Below are 16,282 nucleotides of genomic sequence, written 5' to 3'. Positions count from 1 at the left end.
GTGCTCACCTCCCGCCTCTGCCTCCTACTTATGCCCCCTCCCCCCTGGGGTGGAGCCCATGGAGAGAGAGGCCTTTAGCCCTGGGAGGTGAGGACTAAGGGTAGCAGTCAGGCACCTGGGTGGGTGAGATGCCTTGGTTGGGTGTGAGGTGGGGGAGGAGGGAGGTTTCCCCTTCTCAGCTCATTAACTCACTAACTGCCCGCTGGACCACAGCAAGGGTATGGGATTTGGAGTTGAGCCAGTTGGAAATCCTGGGATTTTCCCTCCTGAGGCACGCACACTTGGGAAAAGCACCCTCTCCGTCTCGGTTTTCTTAATTTAAAACTGGAGGTGATGAGCCGTTGCCACAGGGAGTCACGATGATGACAGGCGGTGACGAATGTCAAGCAGACAGCATGGAGCACGTGGTCTTGGGAAGTTTAGTTCCCTGCTCTTCCTTTCACAGGTTGGAGACTTCCTTCTGCTCTTGTGCCACCTATGCTCACCCTCCCTGTGGCTGGCCTGGCTATGCCCTGGGGCCCTCCCCACCCAGCACGCCCCCCCCCCCCCCCCCCCGCAGGGCGAGCCGTGTTTCTGCCCTTGGGGAGGGGGTAGGTGATCTGGGCCAGGAAGCCAGGGGCTAGATCCATTATAAGAGCTCTTACGTGTATATACTTAGGTTGTCAGGTAACAGATGGCTGGATTCTCTTCAGCTTACATGAGAGGGGACAAGTCCAGAGAGGGGAAGGGTCTTTTCCAAGGCCACACAGCAAGTCGGGACAGGGGTCCCTGACTTCGAGGCCAGGCCACTCTCCAGTCCCCCAAACTGCCCCCCCCGGAAATGAACATGTTTCCAGCCCTGCCAATTATGTCCTGACAGAGTCCAGGAGGAATGGGGCAGAGCGTTGTCTCTTGGTTAGGGTCAGCAGGGTCCCCAGAAGCAGCAGCCGGTAAACATTTTTGGTGCCTTCTTAGAGTCTGGAATAGCCTCTTAGAGGGAATGGTTTGAGGGCCCCTCCCTAGCAGCTTGGACCAATGTCTCAGTTTTCATCTTTGTATGCACATTTGAGTGGAAGAAGCAGCTGGGGCCATCTAATCATTTGATGCCTCCTCGAGGACCCAAACTGAGCTTTCGAAGAGCTTAGATCCACAGGGGCCAGAATGAAATCCAATAAGCATTCTGCTTGTTTGTTTCTTCCCTGGTGGGCCAGGCTGGACTCTCCCTTCTCCCACCTTCAACTTGATGCTGGTTTTGTCTTCCCAAAGCTTAGCTGTTAGCACTCGAATCCTGGCTCAGTCTCAGACTTGACCGTGTTGCGTTTGGCAAATCACTTAGCTCCTCAGAGCCTGGTCTTTCACCTGTATAATAGGGGTAACAGTCTTGCAGGGAAATTGTTAACAGATGCATGTGAAATGCCTGCCTCCTGCCAGACACACAGTATAGCTGTTCTCTGCCACCTACAGAAACGAACGCAAACTCCTTGTCTTGACACTGGAGGTCCTCCACCACGCGGCCCCAGTCGATCTCCTCATCCTCATTCCTTGCCCACACCTCGACCACCCACTCACTGTTCCCTGAGAAGGCCTGTGTGTAATTTTCCGGCTCCGTATTTTACCTGTGCCTGCCCCCATCCCCACCAAAAGTGCTCCCCCCCGCCCCCCGGCCTCCCTGAGGAAGTTTTCCTCACTCTGCTGAGATGGGCTTAAAAGGCCCATTCCTCACAAAATGTGCCCTTGATCACATCCTCTGAGATCCTTCATGTCGCTGTCTTTCTTCCCCACCAGGCCCTAAGTGGCTCAAGAATGACAATGGTCTGAATCATTGCTGTTCAGAGTGTTGCACAGCACAGATCACACGGAAATTCTGTTGATTTGAATGAATGTATAGTTCTTTCTAAGCTGACTCTTAGAGTAAGGTATCTTTGCATTGGTTGGTTTACTGATTGGTGCAACCTGTGTATCGAGCTTCTGGGCCCCCTGGGACCTCTTCGTGCCTCCTTCAGCTCTTTCCTATGTTCTCCCCGCCCCTCCTCATTGCAGCACCAGCACTGGGCTGTCCCTGCCCCACACCCCCCCCCAACTCCCCGGAGCCTCACCATCCAGACTGTGGAGGAGGGGTAATTTGGCTCCTCGCCTCCCCATTTCTTTGAGGGCCTGAAGACAAGCAGCCCAGTGGCTGTCTGGCCATCAAAGGCTCTACTGCCAGTCTCTTTGGGGATGTGGATGGGAAGGGGCAACACATAACAAAGGACAAAAGTCCTAGATTCTCACAGAGTTCTTTGTCCTAGACTGGTGCTGTCCAGTAAGTCTTTCTGGGATGATGGAAATGTCCTGTATTTGTGCTGTCCAGTACAGTAACCGCTAGCACATGTGCCTATTGGGCACTTGAAATGTGGCCAGTGCAACCGAGGAACTGATTTTTTTTTTTAAATTTAAATAGAAATAGCCACGTGTGGGTGGTGGCTACCATATTAGACAGAGCAGGACAAGACAAGTTCAGGAGGGAACAGCCTGGCAGGGATAACGTCCATGCCATATGATACTAAGTACAGGCCCAGAAGGGAGCAGAGCACCCTTGCCTAGAAGGGGTGCAGAGAAGGGGAAAACCCAACTTGGGGGTGGGGGTGGGTGGGCAAGGAAGGAACTGCCCCTTTAGCTGAGTCTCGAAAGGTGAGTAGGAATCACCCTGGTAAAGAAGGGCATTCGTCAGAGGGAGCAGGGTATGCAAAGGCGTGGAGGCGTGTGAGTGTGTGATCTGTTAGTGGCACAGTGAGATGGGAGATGGAAGCCCAGGTGGTAGGCACGGCATATTCCGGAGCCCAGAGGCTGGCAGGCAGTGTGCCCTCTTTCCTCTGTTGCCAACAGGTTTTTTTCACCCGAGCCTCATGAGGACCTAAAGGAAGACCCCGTGGCACATTGAGCTACACAGTGTTCCCCACTGTAAAGTTAGTTTTTCCCCTTTGTAGTAAATGAGCATCTCGTAGAGAGCGACATTGAGATTATGTAAATATCCCGTTCTCCTCAAACTTTCACCCACCTGTATTCACTGATGATTCTCCAGTTGCCAAATGGTGATTTTCAAATGCCATCATTCTTTTGACATGGATTAGTTGGCTTTCCACTGTAAGGAAGAGCTTGCCCCTCTTCTACAAGTATTTGTTTATATCCTCATGGACTCTTGATTGTCTATTGTATTCGATAGGTTATAACACATTAGTATCATTCTTTATTATGATGTTTAAAATGCCCCAGATTTGGCCAGCAGGAGGCCCTCTGGGAGCTGGCTCTTATGTACTTTTGGCAGGTCTCCATCTTTTTTTTTTTTTTTTTTTTTGAGCACTTCCTTGTATTCTGGCACCACAAGATGCTCCAGGCCCATCATGTACTTTCCCTGCCCCAGTCTTGGAATCAGCCACTTTTTCCAAGGAGCCCTGGTTCTTTTTAGTAGAGAATGGCATCTGGGAAGCAAGATTTGGGCCAAGATTTCAGTGTTATAGCTATGTTTTAAGAATTTACTTTTTTGCTTGGAAAAAGTCTGAACATCTGCTGATGATCTTCTTACTCCATCCTTCCTTTAAGGAAAAGCTTTCCTTTTTCCCTCATTTTATTTATGTATATGAGTGTGGAGTCATGGATTTTTATTTCACTCTTCAATGAGTTATAATCCACTATCATAATTCATTTGGAATTATTATTTTGAATATATCATTTTATTGTTATGTGTATGGATATATCCACGAATTCACACAGATACCTTGATACCTTGAGGAGGCTCTTTTAATAACCCAGGCTAGAGATAGTAAGTGGCTCTCAGGGGAATAAAAGAATAGAAAATGGCAGAGGGAGGAGGGAATGGATTCCAGAGGTATTCAGGAGTTAGAACTCACAGCTCATACCTACTTCAGAACTAGAAGGGACCCTATTTTACAAATCAAAAAAGTAAGGTTACAGAGTCACTCTCATCCTGTCCATTCAGAAAACACGGATGGGGTGAGGGTGGTGGAGAGCCCAGCCTAGGCTTCCAATCACTGCTTTGCACTGGCTCCATGCCAGACTCTCTCTCCCAGGTGGGTGGGTGAGGCCGACCTAGCCCCCAGCCCAGGGTGAGCTCCCTGGTGCTTCCCAATTCTTTTCTCTGCAGTGCCCAGATGCAGGTTGATCTCCAGCATGACCCAAGGGTTGGGAAAGGAACCCGTTTCCTGAGCACCTCACTGGGGCTGGGTGGTGGGGGCAGGGAGCACCATCTGAGACTTTCACAGGCAGAATTGTGCAGCAGTCAGACAGACCTGGGTTTGAATTCTAGCTCTGCCACTTACTAGCCATATGCCGGGGTAAGTTCACACTTCCCTGAGCTTCAGTCCCCTTAATGTGTAAAACAGGGATAACAATACCTATTTCATAGCCCTTGGCCCTTGATGAATGGCAGTTATCATTATCTCTAATCTTCATAACTACCCTGTGAGGAAGGGATTACAGAGCCTCATTGGATAAATGAGAAAATCAAGGCTAAGGAAGAAGAGGTACTCGGCAGATCTCTGTTGGTGAATGTCAGCTTCAGGAAAGCAGGGACCATATCTGTCTTGGTCACCATCATATTCCCAGGGCTCAGAAGAGTGCCTGGTGCATAAGAGGAGTTTAATAAATATTTGTGAGTGAATGAATTAGATCCGACTGGCTTCAAAGACTCTGTGCAATCTCCATTTGCCCTTCCAAGATGGTGGGGGTGGTGTCTGGGCTAAGGACCTCAGAGAAGGCTATGGATGTGTGGGCTGAGCTGAGCCCCCAAACCTGGTCTCCTGACTCCTGATTCATTTCTTTGCCCTTCACTGAGCTGCATTTGATGGAAAGGCTGAACTGCCTTCAGCCTAGGATTTGGCATATTTCCCACCTTCTGCATTCTCCTCGCCCTTCTGCCTGGTCCTATTCCTGGTGAGAGCAAATGATAGGAAGAGCATTTGACCAGGAGGTAGCAACTTTCTGGGCAATAGTAGGCAAGTTGTTTAATCTTTCTAGAATTTAGTTCCTCATCTACAGAATGGGTAAGTTGACCCACATCTTTCCCGGGACAAAGGTTAAGGGAAATTGCAAAGATTAATCATAATTAAAATAATTAGGCCTATCTGGCACTAGGATGTGAGCTCCTACTGGTGTGCACTGCTCTATCAGGATGTCTTCAGCTCAGTCCTGAAGTAGGCAGAATGATGTACCTAACTGGGACATGGTACAGTTAACTGTTCCTGCTTCAAACATATTCAAGCTTGTAACAGATGCTTAATATACACAGGAAGTATTTGCAAAGAGCATGTATTATTTTCAGTCAATATATGCTAAGGATGCTCAAAAATATACGTTCATTTTTTTCTTTTGTTTACTGCTTACCGTGACAAAACCTAGGGATGTATAAAGCCACATGGTCCCTGCCCTTAAGGAATTCAGTCTGATGGGGGAACACAAAATAAGCATTTAATCAGCATGTATACATGTACTTTAATATGTGCACAGTAGATGTTCACACTGTATGCAATAGGCCCACAACCAAGAAATAACATAATCCTCAAATGCAGCAGATGCCTGATGTGTGGGCAAAGTACTGGTCTGATACTCAAAGTAGTTGCAATAAACCTATTCAGAAACTGCTCAATGAACATGCACACAATAGGAGTAGATGTACACATAGTAGGTACTCAAATGCCTGTGACAGGGGCTATACACAATAAATACAACCCATGTACACAGATGTTTGATAAGGAGGCTGTGGGCTCACAAATGCTGTTTCATACAGTAGGCGCTAGTATGCGATAGGTAAATATGCTGTTGTTAAACATCCAACAATGAAAATATATATACACTCAGGCCTAGCTTATGGGAGTCCATTCTGCAAATGTGCACACAATAAAAGTGCATACAGACACAGTTCAAAGAGTTCAGTAAAATGCTGACTGACAATGACTCTTTGCGGGGTATGAATGGAAGCCCCATCTCCGAGAGGCCTCTGCACATAACCTTGGATGAAATATATATTTCCTTCCTCTCCTTGGGACCCAGAGTTCTAAAAATCTATAAACCCCAGGGCGTGAGCAGCAGCTTGCTCTCCTTCTTTCAAAGCCCCAGAGGTATCCGCGCCTAGAGCTGGGAGCTCCCTAAGTTTTTCCCAACATGCTTGCCAGCATAAGGGGTCCCTAGCAATCAAGCGCCCAAAGCCGCTTTCGGCGGCCCACACCGGAAAGACCCTGAAGAAGAAAATGTTGGGGCGGGGCCCGCGCCAGAGCTGAGGTCATAGAGGGGGGCGCCAGTGTGGGCCCACCACCCACCAACGCCAGCTCCTCTTCCGGTCTGTCTTCATAACGCGCATGCGCATCACTGGCCTTTAAACGTGCGCCGCCGGTCCATCCGGAAAAAGGATCCGGCAGCTTAATTACAATTTTGCTCCTCCGCCGCCGAGGTGGACTATTTGCTCTCAGTCTGGGAGGTACTTTTGAGTTCCCGCTTCCAAATAGGGAACCTACACATGAGATTCAGCTCTGTCCCCACGGGATGAAAGTTTCCTAGGGCTTGGCCTCACGCAAGGTATACGAGGCTCGGAGGGACACTCCGCGGAGGGATTCGGTTTGTTGTGGTGAGGGGAGGGGGGAGACGCTGACAAACCAAGATGGCGGCGGCGGCGGTGAAGGCCGCGGCGGTTGGGAGGTAACTGTGGTGGGGAAGGCTGAAGTAGTTGGGAGGCAGCGGCAGAGTTTGGAAGGAACGGAGCAGGACGAAGAGGCGGTAGCAGTAGCGCCAGCCTGAGCCTCCCAGAGCGCGGCAGCTACACGCCCCCCAAGGCCCTCGGCGGGCGGCGGCCACCCCGCTTAGGGCCTAGTCCCCGAGCAGTGCCTCGGCTTCATACAGCGGCGTCCGCCATGAGTCCTTAAGGGTGGTCCGAGCCCTCCAGTCTTAGGGCCCACCATGGAGCCGGGGTCCGACGACTTCCTGCCGCCGCCGGAGTGCCCGGTGTTCGAGCCTAGCTGGGCCGAGTTCCGAGACCCTCTAGGCTACATCGCGAAAATCCGGCCCATCGCCGAGAAGTCGGGCATTTGCAAGATCCGCCCACCCGCGGTAAGGCCCGGGGTCTGTGGTCGCCGCCCGCGATGCCGGGGATGAAGAATTAGGGTAGCTGGCTGAGAACTCTGGGGCGGAGGGGACATCTCGAGGTGTGGGGAAATGGAGTGGCTGGGACCGCTGTGGATGTGGCGCGGGGTCGGAGAAAGGGTGATGGGGCCCGGGGGGGGGGTCCTCCCGTGGTGTGAGGCCCCCAAGGGACCTGGGGGTCAGAGACCCACCCTCGCTTCCACTCCGCCTTTCAGATTCATTCCTGGTAAGGTTCAAAACAGGGATGCCTAGTGGGCCGGGGAGAGTTCAGAGAGGTACCCGCATATCTCTCAGTTACCCCGGACCACCCAGGTCAAAGCTGCACTGAATAAGGCCATTTTTCCGTTTATTGTCATCGCTTCCCTTAAGGCAGGCAGTGTGGTGTAGTGGAAAGACCACAGCTGTAAATGGAGACAGTTCATAATTCCACAGTGCAGCTTACCAGCTGTGTGACCTTGGACAAGTAACTTAATCTCTCTGAGCCTGTGAAATGAGTCCCGTGAATGGTTATTTCGAGAATTGGATTAAACTAGGTAGAGTCTGTGTGTAGTAGGCGCTAGATAATTATTGTGAGTGCGAAGGTGTTTGATGTGGTCATTGGTTTGCTTCTATGTGGGTTGACTGATTTACTCACACCCTGCCAGACCAATCCATCTATGATAATGTCCTGGCAGATCAGTCAGGAAATCAGTCTCACAGGGAATGTTCTATCTGACTCCCCTGAGATAGGTTTAGGGAATTGTCCCCTTTTCCTAGTTGAAGGCAATATCCTTCCCTGCACATCACCCCCTAGACTTGACTTCTATGGATAGGCTTGGACCAGTCAGCTTGGCAGTGGGGTACGAGTCCTCCTCAGATTTGTACTGTGTTCTGTCCCATGATGTAGCAGGTCCCAGAGGGTGGGGGATTCTTGGACTCCTAAAAACAGAATGGAGCTATGGAAGTCTGTCTCCTTTAAAACACTTGATTCCCAGAGGTCAACCACAAAGGGCATATCTTTGTTCCTAGGCCTGGCTTCAGGCCGCAGGAAGTCCCCCAAGGGCTAGGATAGGCTGCCACCTTGCTGGCATGGAGGAGAAATGATATGTGTTGTTCCGTCTCCACTTGGGATTCCAAAGGCAGGAATTGAGTTTGGAACAGGGTGTTTTTGAGTGGGTGTCTCCTGTCTGAAAAGGGCTGGGAAGCCTCACTGCCACCTGAGGAGGGCACCACAGGCCTCCTTATCCAGCTTGGTGTTTTCTGGTGTTCATCTACAGATCTAGGCTAGTTTCTTTCTTTTTTATTTTTTAAAGATTTATTTATTTATTTGAGAGAGCGAGAAAGAGAGAGAGAGTACATGAGGGGGGGAGGATTAGAGGGAGAAGCAGGCTCCTCGCTGAGCAGGGAGCCCGATGCGGGACTCGATCCCGGGACTCGATCCCGGGACTCCAGGATCATGACCTGAGCCAAAGGCAGTCGCTTAACTGACTTGAGCCACCCAGGCGCCCCTCTAGGCTAGTTTCAAATGGATCTTCTGGGAGGTGTTGGTTAAGCTAATTTTTTCCTAGTTGGAGCCTGGCCACAGATCTCTGAGGTATCCTTATTCATAGTGAAGGTGTAGTATTAGGTAGTGAGAAGTCAGGAAGGCTAGCAGAAAGGAGAGGCTGGAGTCCCGGGGCAGCCTTAAGGAGGCACTCCCTGTAGTGGTCGAGGAGACCTGTGGGAAAGAAGTGTATCTGATATAGGGGGTGCCTGAGGCCTGCATTTCCATGTTTGTGCCTTGGACTTACGGGCAGGCTGGCCTTGTGCAGGTGTTGTTACCCTTCCTTGGGGTACCAGGAAGGGGAAAAGTGACATGTCCCCTGCGCGCGCGTGCGTGCGTGTGTGTGTGTGTGTGTGTGTGTGTGAGAGAGAGAGAGAGAGAGAGAGAGAGAGAGGCAGACCTGCAGGGGGCCATCTTTTGTTGTGCTTCTTGTCTCTACCTCAATAGTGTGCTTCCCTCCGATCCAGGAGACCTGGTCTCCCTGGTTTTGTTCAGTTTTTTTCCTCCTGTAGGGCCGTTCCTACGCCACCTTTAGGCAGCCAGGCCTTGTAGCTGGAATTTGAAGCACTCGTCCAAGTGGTGCTTGGGCCCAGAGTGGGAACCTGTGTATGGATGGGTGCTTGGAAATTGGAGGTTTGCCTGAGGAAGGGTGATTTGGGTTTTGAGTTGCTAGACGGTTGACTGCTACTAGTCTTGGGGAAGATGAGTAGGAGGAAAGTGTTGGTACCCTGGAGTAGACCCAGGGGATCTTGGAAGGGCCTTGCTTCCTGCATCAGGTAGCCAACTTTTTTATCACCATCCTGATAATACTGGTGTATTTGGCACACAGGTGTATGAGACTGAAGGCTGGATGAGGGAGCTCGTAGGTCCCAGGGAGAGCCAGGCCGGGAGGTTTGCTGGACCTTCCCCAGCTATCTTGCACCTACAGCTCCTGCTCTAGGATTTGGTTTTGCTAGTTCCTGTCAGGTTGCTTGATGGTGTACTTATCTAGAACTTGATTCAGCAGGAAAGAAGGGTGCCTGGAGTTTTGGGTTTGAGTACCTTTCTACCTGCACTAAGGGGAGTGCCCTACTGATGGGTGGCAAGAGGGCACGGGGAGCTTGTCTGGGCTTGAGCCATACCATTTTAGTCTTTTCTCTCTCTCCCTCTCTCTGTCTCTCTCCTTTTTTTTTTTTTAATTTGCCCGTGTTTCACTGAGCCTCAGGTGTTTGCTGAAAACCTGCTTCAGCTGGGGGCTTGGGGGGAGTATGTGTGCATGCAAGTATAAGTTCCCCGGCCTCTTTTCTAAAAGTGTGTGCGGAAGAGGCCAGCAGCTTTTTCTTCTCTTTTACTACCACCCGCTTCCATATGTATGTGTGTGTGTGTGTGTGTGTGAGAACACTGGTATCCTGGTGTAGTGCAAAGAGCCTTGGACTGGAGGTCAGAAGACATGGGTTCTAGTTTTGGGTCTGCCATTAAATCAGCATGTAATTTTGGAGAAATTGCATTTCTTCTCTGGGCCTCACTTTCCCCATTCATAAAATGAGGGCATTGGGCTAGGTTACTCTAGGTTCTTCTTACCACTCCAGCAGGAGCCGGGGCTCTGGGGAGGAGAGGACTGCATGGGAGGTTTTGGGGGGGAAGGGCATCAGTGAGGGGCTCTCCGCAGCCACCCTTTGGGTAGGACACAACAAGCTCCAACTTGGCAGGGCGGTCAGCCCCCACTTTCATTATCTTTCCCTGACTTCCTCCTCCCCAAATCCTCCCATTCTTTGCCACCACAGTTGGGTATTCCATCACTAACTGCCCCCCCCCCCCGCCTCTTCCTGTACTGGGCAGGTGTTTGAGAGAGGACCCACAGGAAGCCTTCCAGACTGGGCAAGTGATGCAGATTCTTGTTTTTCCCCTGCAGTGTTTGTCTCGGGCCCTTTAAACTGAGAGAACAGACATTAAAGGCCCAAACCTTTAAATCCTGCCAGAATTGGAGCTGAGCTACCCTGCATGTGTGGGGTCAGCTTAAGATACCAAGTTTTAAGGATGACTCCTTTGGATAACATTTTCATTTGAAAACCAGTTTAATTTTCCATATCAGTTTTATGAGGAAGCCAGGGCAAGTGTTCATATTCCCACCTTACAGATGAGAACCTTGCATGCACACATACTCCCCCCAAGCCCCCAGCTGAAGCAGGCTTTCGGCAAACACCTGAGGCTCAGTGAACCACGGGCAAATTAAAAAAAAAGGAGAGAGAGGGAGAGAGAGAAAAGACAAAAATGGTATGGCTCAAGCCCAGACAAGCTCCCCGTGCCCTCTTGCCACCCATCAGTAGGGCACTCCCCTTAGTGCAGGTAGAAAGGTACTCAAACCCAAAACTCCGGGCACCCTTCTTTCCTGCTGAAACAGGCTCAGAAAGGTAAAATCCCATAGCTCGTAAGTAGCAGAGCTAGAACATGAACCAAAGTCTTCTGACTCCAGATCCTTTGTGCTTACCAGTACTTCCAGCCTGTGTCCTACAGCATATGCCTGGGAAACAAGGAGTTAATGTGGATGTAGGGAGAGTTTGGGGTCAACTGTTTTGGACCTCATCTCTCTTATTTCTTGAAATCCTGGTACTGTACTGTTGGAAGGGACTTGGGAGAAATTTCCCAGGACATGTGCTTTGGGCATTGAGTGTGAACTTCAGGGACTGCTAGGGCCCTGTTGTGAGTTCGGGGGGGGTGGGTAATGGGTTGGGTGTTTGTCAGGTTAGAGAGTCTGGGGTGGCCAGAGGTCTGGGAAGGCACAAATGGGATGCTGAGCTGTTTGTGGTGCCCTCTGGTCTTACACCATGCTGGAATAACCCAACTCCCTTTCCCCTCTGTACCCCAGGACTGGCAGCCACCCTTTGCTGTAGAAGTGGACAACTTCAGGTTTACTCCCCGAATCCAGAGGCTGAATGAACTAGAGGTGAGAAAACTAGCAGCTGGTGGCGGGGTTGGGTGAGTGGATACCTGAGCTCTGATCCCACTTCCCTCATTCCTTCTCGGGCTAAGGTACTTTCCCCAACTCGACCTTTATTCTGTCTTCTGTGAAGTTGCGTGGAGGTCATGGAGGAAGCTTTAGAGCTCGGAATATAACCAAGAGCAGGAGCATTTAGCATCTCCAGTCTGATAGCTCAAAGACTGGGCATGTCAGTTTCCCTAAAGCTTTGCTACTTCTGAAGCTCTCCTGCCAGCTAACCTACCATACCTGAGTCAACAAGGGAAACAGGTTGGCTGAGGCCTTTCTTGGCCAGCTGAATGTGGCCTCATTATCCAATTCCTCCACAGCCCTGTGCTTCCTACCTTCCTTCTGTGGGGCTTGGTAAGGTGGGATGCAAGCTGGATGGGCAGGAACAACACAAGAACCAGTCCGTATGGAGGCTAGAATGGTTATAAATTTGAACCGGGGTCGGGCAGGTAGGCTTTTCCCTCTCCCTTTTGTTCTGTGCAGGAAGTCCAGGCCCTTTGCATGAATAGGTGAGGTTCTCCACTAAGGGCTTGAGAATGCCCTGGGGTCATGAGAGTGGGTGCTTTGAAGCCAATTCCAGAGAAGATCCCGGAGTTTCCCACAGAAGATGTAGTTTAGAAGTTTGTTGCCACCTTTCTGCTTCACTGTTACACATCCAGGAACCTTACTGGATGACCTGGGGAGGGGGCATATTAGGCCCGACTGGAAACCCATGACCTAAAGGCTTACTTGTTTCTAGACCACAGTTCCTCAACCTTGATACTATTGACATTTTGGCCCAGATAATTATTTGTTGTGGAGGGGCTGTCCTGTGCATTTTAGGATGTGTATCAGCATCTCTGGCTTCCTTTCACCTGTGTTAGATGCCAGTAATACCTTCTCCCAGTAATGGCAACCAAAAATGTCTCCGGGCATTGCTAAATGTCTCCTGGGTTGGAGGGGCGGGCAAAATTGTTCTCCTCACTGAGAACCACTGTTCTAGAGTGAGTCTATGTGCTGTCCTGGTCAGAGCAAAAATCTTCTCATGGAGGGGGTGTAAGTTAAATGGATCTGACCAGGTCTGTGGGCGTACAGCTAGTGCAAGATGTCATCTAGCATGGGACAAGAACAGGTTTTCTAGAGATACTGTGCTGGCTAATGATGGGGAAGAGCAAGGATGAGATTACAAAGCTAAGGAGTTAAGGTGGAGGGAGTAGAGTTCTTGGCCTCTATCATGTTCTCACAGCTAAAGAGCCATAGGTTGTTTCTTTCTACAAATAGACCTTAGTTTTCCTAATCTATGAAATAGAACTGTTTCTGTTCCTCTAATGGGATCTGAGCAAGGTGGTGAATGGTAATGACTTCTCTAGTTCTCCCTAGAATCAGGCCTTCTGACCCGTGCAAGGTGGTTCTAGACTTGGGACCTTGGGGAGCCTTTCTTGGGTCACTGAAATTTCAGGGAAGCATGGTACATGCCTTGTTCCCAGGATCCTTGGCCCACATCGGGTCCTGGGTTGGCCGAGTGCTAGTGCTGCTTTAGTACACTATCTCTTAGTTCTTCAGCATGCACTCTCAGCCTTCAGCCACCATTGGACAAGTTTTGTGGTGCATAAAGAAGAGGTAAATGTGCTCTTTTGGAACCTTCAATCTCTGAAACATGCCTAGAGCTTAGATGCAGTTTTGGAGGTTCCAGAGGGACCTTCACTGTCTCTCTTGTAAGTCTACCCTTCTGGAGTAAGTGGACTGGGCAGTTATTTTATTTCCCTTTTATAATCAGAAGATGGAGGTCCAGAGAGTAGAACCAATTTGTTCAAGGCTATACAGCAAATCAGTAGCAGGGAATAGCTAAAACTTAAGTTATTTGATATTTGGATCTCTTGGTACCTGCTCTGTGACTTAAGCAGAGGCTCTCTGTAAAAGAGATGATGATACTCACACAGCCCTGTCAGGGATATTGAGAGGGTGTGCGTGTAAAACTGTGGCTCTTGTGACTCGACCTTCTCCGTGTGGGGACCTTGGGCTTATCCTATTGCCTAGAAGGTGGCAGAGATGAGAGAGGTGGGCTAAGCACTGCCTAGAGTTTGGGACCCATTTCACTGGGAAAAGCCCTAGATGGTGGACTGCTCTGTACCCTTTCTCCCCTCATAAGATTAGGCCAGAAGATGGGGTTCAGGTGGAGGGGGAGCCCGGCCTCTTTGAGCCATTTCTTTTCCAGGCCCAGACAAGAGTGAAGCTGAACTACTTGGACCAGATTGCCAAATTCTGGGAAATCCAGGGCTCCTCCTTAAAGATTCCCAATGTAGAACGGCGGATCTTAGACCTCTACAGCCTCAGTAAAGTAAGAAAGGCTTTTCTCAAACCCCTCCCCACCCCTTAATATCCTTCATACTCTGGGGGCTCCCTTGGTTTGGGATATTAGATCTCTATGCTGCAGTGGAAGGGGCACAGCCTCGTAACACATGAGCTGTCATCGGAACTTCTTGGCATCTCTTACTGCAGTTTGAACCTGAGTGGTGGTGGTAGGAGGAGGGGATAGCCCCCAGTGAGGTGAGGGGCTGGAGTTGTCCTCATCACCCTTTCTGCAGGCCAACTCCCTTATGTACATACACACAGCACATCCACATCCCTTCCTGCTTGTCCCTGCAGATCGTGGTGGAAGAAGGTGGCTATGAAGCCATCTGCAAAGATCGTCGATGGGCCCGGGTGGCCCAGCGCCTCAACTACCCACCAGGCAAAAACATTGGCTCCCTGCTACGCTCCCACTATGAACGCATCGTTTACCCCTATGAGATGTACCAGTCTGGAGCCAACCTGGTGGTAAGGATGCCAGGCTGGGGTGGAAGAAGGCTTTCCCCCCCACCAGATGCAGATTTCTCATACTTGCTCTTAATGGAACTGGTTCAGTGGGCTGGAGATCTGGGAGCTAGACTCTGCCCTTTTCTGGTGGTGCCTATTCTTTTCCCATGCTGCCCAGGGTCAGAGGTCCTGGAGTTGCCCACAGGGCCAACCTGCTATCCACTATGTGACAAGATTGTAACCGATAAAGGAATTCCAAGGAGGGAGAGGCATTTGGGGCTCAAGAGGTCTGGGAAGAGATGGCATCTGATTGAGTTAGATGCTTGTGGAGAGGTGGTTTGAAGGTGGAATGACACAAGCAAAGGCAAGAGAAGAATTCTCAAAGTGTGTGCTGGTGTCATTGATAACGACCAGTTGAGCAGGGCCTATTGTTGTGGGTCAGGTGGGTGCAGCCACAGTTTTGTTTGCCATTGGGTAAGGATAGAGGGAAGGCATCGTTGGGGGCTGCAGCCCCGTACCCTGACCCTTACTCCTCACTTGTCCCCAGCAGTGCAACACACGTCCATTTGATAATGAGGAAAAGGACAAGGAATACAAACCCCACAGTATCCCCCTTCGACAGTCTGTGCAGCCTTCCAAGTTCAATAGCTATGGCCGGCGGGCCAAGAGGCTGCAGCCTGATGTGAGTACTTCTAAGAGCTTCGGGGGTGGGAGTCCACAAAGTTCCGACCAGAGTTCTGTTCCCTGTCGTACTCTCCCTTCACTCTGTTCTCTGAGATCTGAGCAGTAGTGTGCCCCCCTCTGGCTACACTCTTGCTCTTTCCTTTACTCTCAGCTGAGCTTCTGAGCTGGGTCTTGATCTGCTCCTATAATAGCTTTTCTGTGTCTGCCCTTTTTTGCCTGTCTTGTTCTTTCTGGACTCACTCTGCTCCTAGGGGTAGACCTCTTCTTTTCCCTTATACCTATATCTTAGTTTCAGGCAGAAGCTTATGTGCCAGACATTGTTCTAGGCACTGGGGGTACAACAGAGAACAAGATAGACATTGTCCCTGGGCTCACCAAAGCGTGTCATTTAGTAGATCGTATTAGTCACTGCCGTTTATTGGTAGTGCCACACACTGTCAGATTTCTTTCTATATGTTATCCCCAAGCCCCTTTGTGAACCTCCTTGTAAGGTAGGAGTTAATATTCTCATTTTACAGTTGGGAAAACTGAAATTCCACCTTACTTTCTTTCCAAGAGAGGGATAATGGGGGAGCTCACTTAACCCTAGTCTCCAAAAAGCAGCTCTGAATTCTTGCCCAAGCCTGCCTGTGCCTCCTGGCATGAGCTCAAGTGATATATAGTCCAAGCTATTGTTCTTTTAGGATGGGGCAGTTTGCCTCAGATAGCAGACTTGATTCATTTCCTTTTTCCCTCCCAGCCGGAACCCACAGAGGAAGACATTGAAAAGAATCCGGAGCTGAAGAAGCTACAGATCTATGGGGCAGGCCCCAAGATGATGGGCCTGGGCCTCATGGCCAAGGATAAGACCCTGCGGAAGAAAGGTAAGGTCTGACAGGCTGGGGCAGTGTGAAGGATGGCCTCACCTGGGGAGAGGAGGCGGGGCCCTGACTGTTCTAGACCTGTACTTTAGAGCCCCTCTTCCCTCTCCCAGATAAGGAAGGGCCTGAGTGTCCCCCCACCGTAGTGGTGAAGGAGGAGTCAGGCGGGGATGTGAAGGTGGAGTCAACCTCACCTAAGACCTTCCTGGAGAGCAAGGAGGAGCTGAGTCACAGCCCAGAGCCCTGCACCAAGATGACCATGAGACTGCGGAGGAACCACAGCAATGCCCAGTTTGTAAGGACCCAGCCCTGACTTCTTAATGCTCTGCTTCTCATCCCTTCAGCGAGCATTTCCCCAGCATGGCTCTG

General features: G+C 50.4%; 1 protein-coding gene across 4 annotated transcripts in view; it reads left to right on the top strand.

The window, feature by feature from the left end:
• Positions 1-6,594: 6,594 nt before the first annotated feature.
• KDM5C (lysine demethylase 5C) overlaps positions 6,595-16,282 on the top strand; it is a 31,203-nt gene continuing 21,515 nt past the window's right edge. For 2 of the 4 annotated variants that reach the window (XM_028092854.2, XM_028092852.2), the window contains exons 1-7: positions 6,595-7,074; positions 11,475-11,552; positions 13,789-13,911; positions 14,220-14,390; positions 14,920-15,051; positions 15,793-15,916; positions 16,027-16,208. In XM_028092854.2, coding sequence (XP_027948655.1) covers positions 6,925-7,074; positions 11,475-11,552; positions 13,789-13,911; positions 14,220-14,390; positions 14,920-15,051; positions 15,793-15,916; positions 16,027-16,208 — 960 coding nt within the window. In that variant the 5' untranslated portion in view covers positions 6,595-6,924. Of the gene's footprint in view, positions 7,075-11,474; positions 11,553-13,788; positions 13,912-14,219; positions 14,391-14,916; positions 15,052-15,792; positions 15,917-16,026; positions 16,209-16,282 lie in introns of all 4 variants that reach the window. The other 2 variants (XM_028092853.2, XM_028092851.2) reach the window with 1 other exon arrangement.

The sequence above is a fragment of the Eumetopias jubatus genome, unplaced genomic scaffold, assembly GCF_037043125.1.
Source record: "Eumetopias jubatus isolate StellerSeaLion01/CBP00866 unplaced genomic scaffold, mEumJub1_p1.0 scaffold_11, whole genome shotgun sequence".
In the NCBI taxonomy this organism is placed as follows: domain Eukaryota; kingdom Metazoa; phylum Chordata; class Mammalia; order Carnivora; family Otariidae; genus Eumetopias; species Eumetopias jubatus.
The sequence above is the reverse complement of the archived record's forward strand: the minus strand, read 5'-3'. Positions and strand labels throughout refer to the sequence as shown.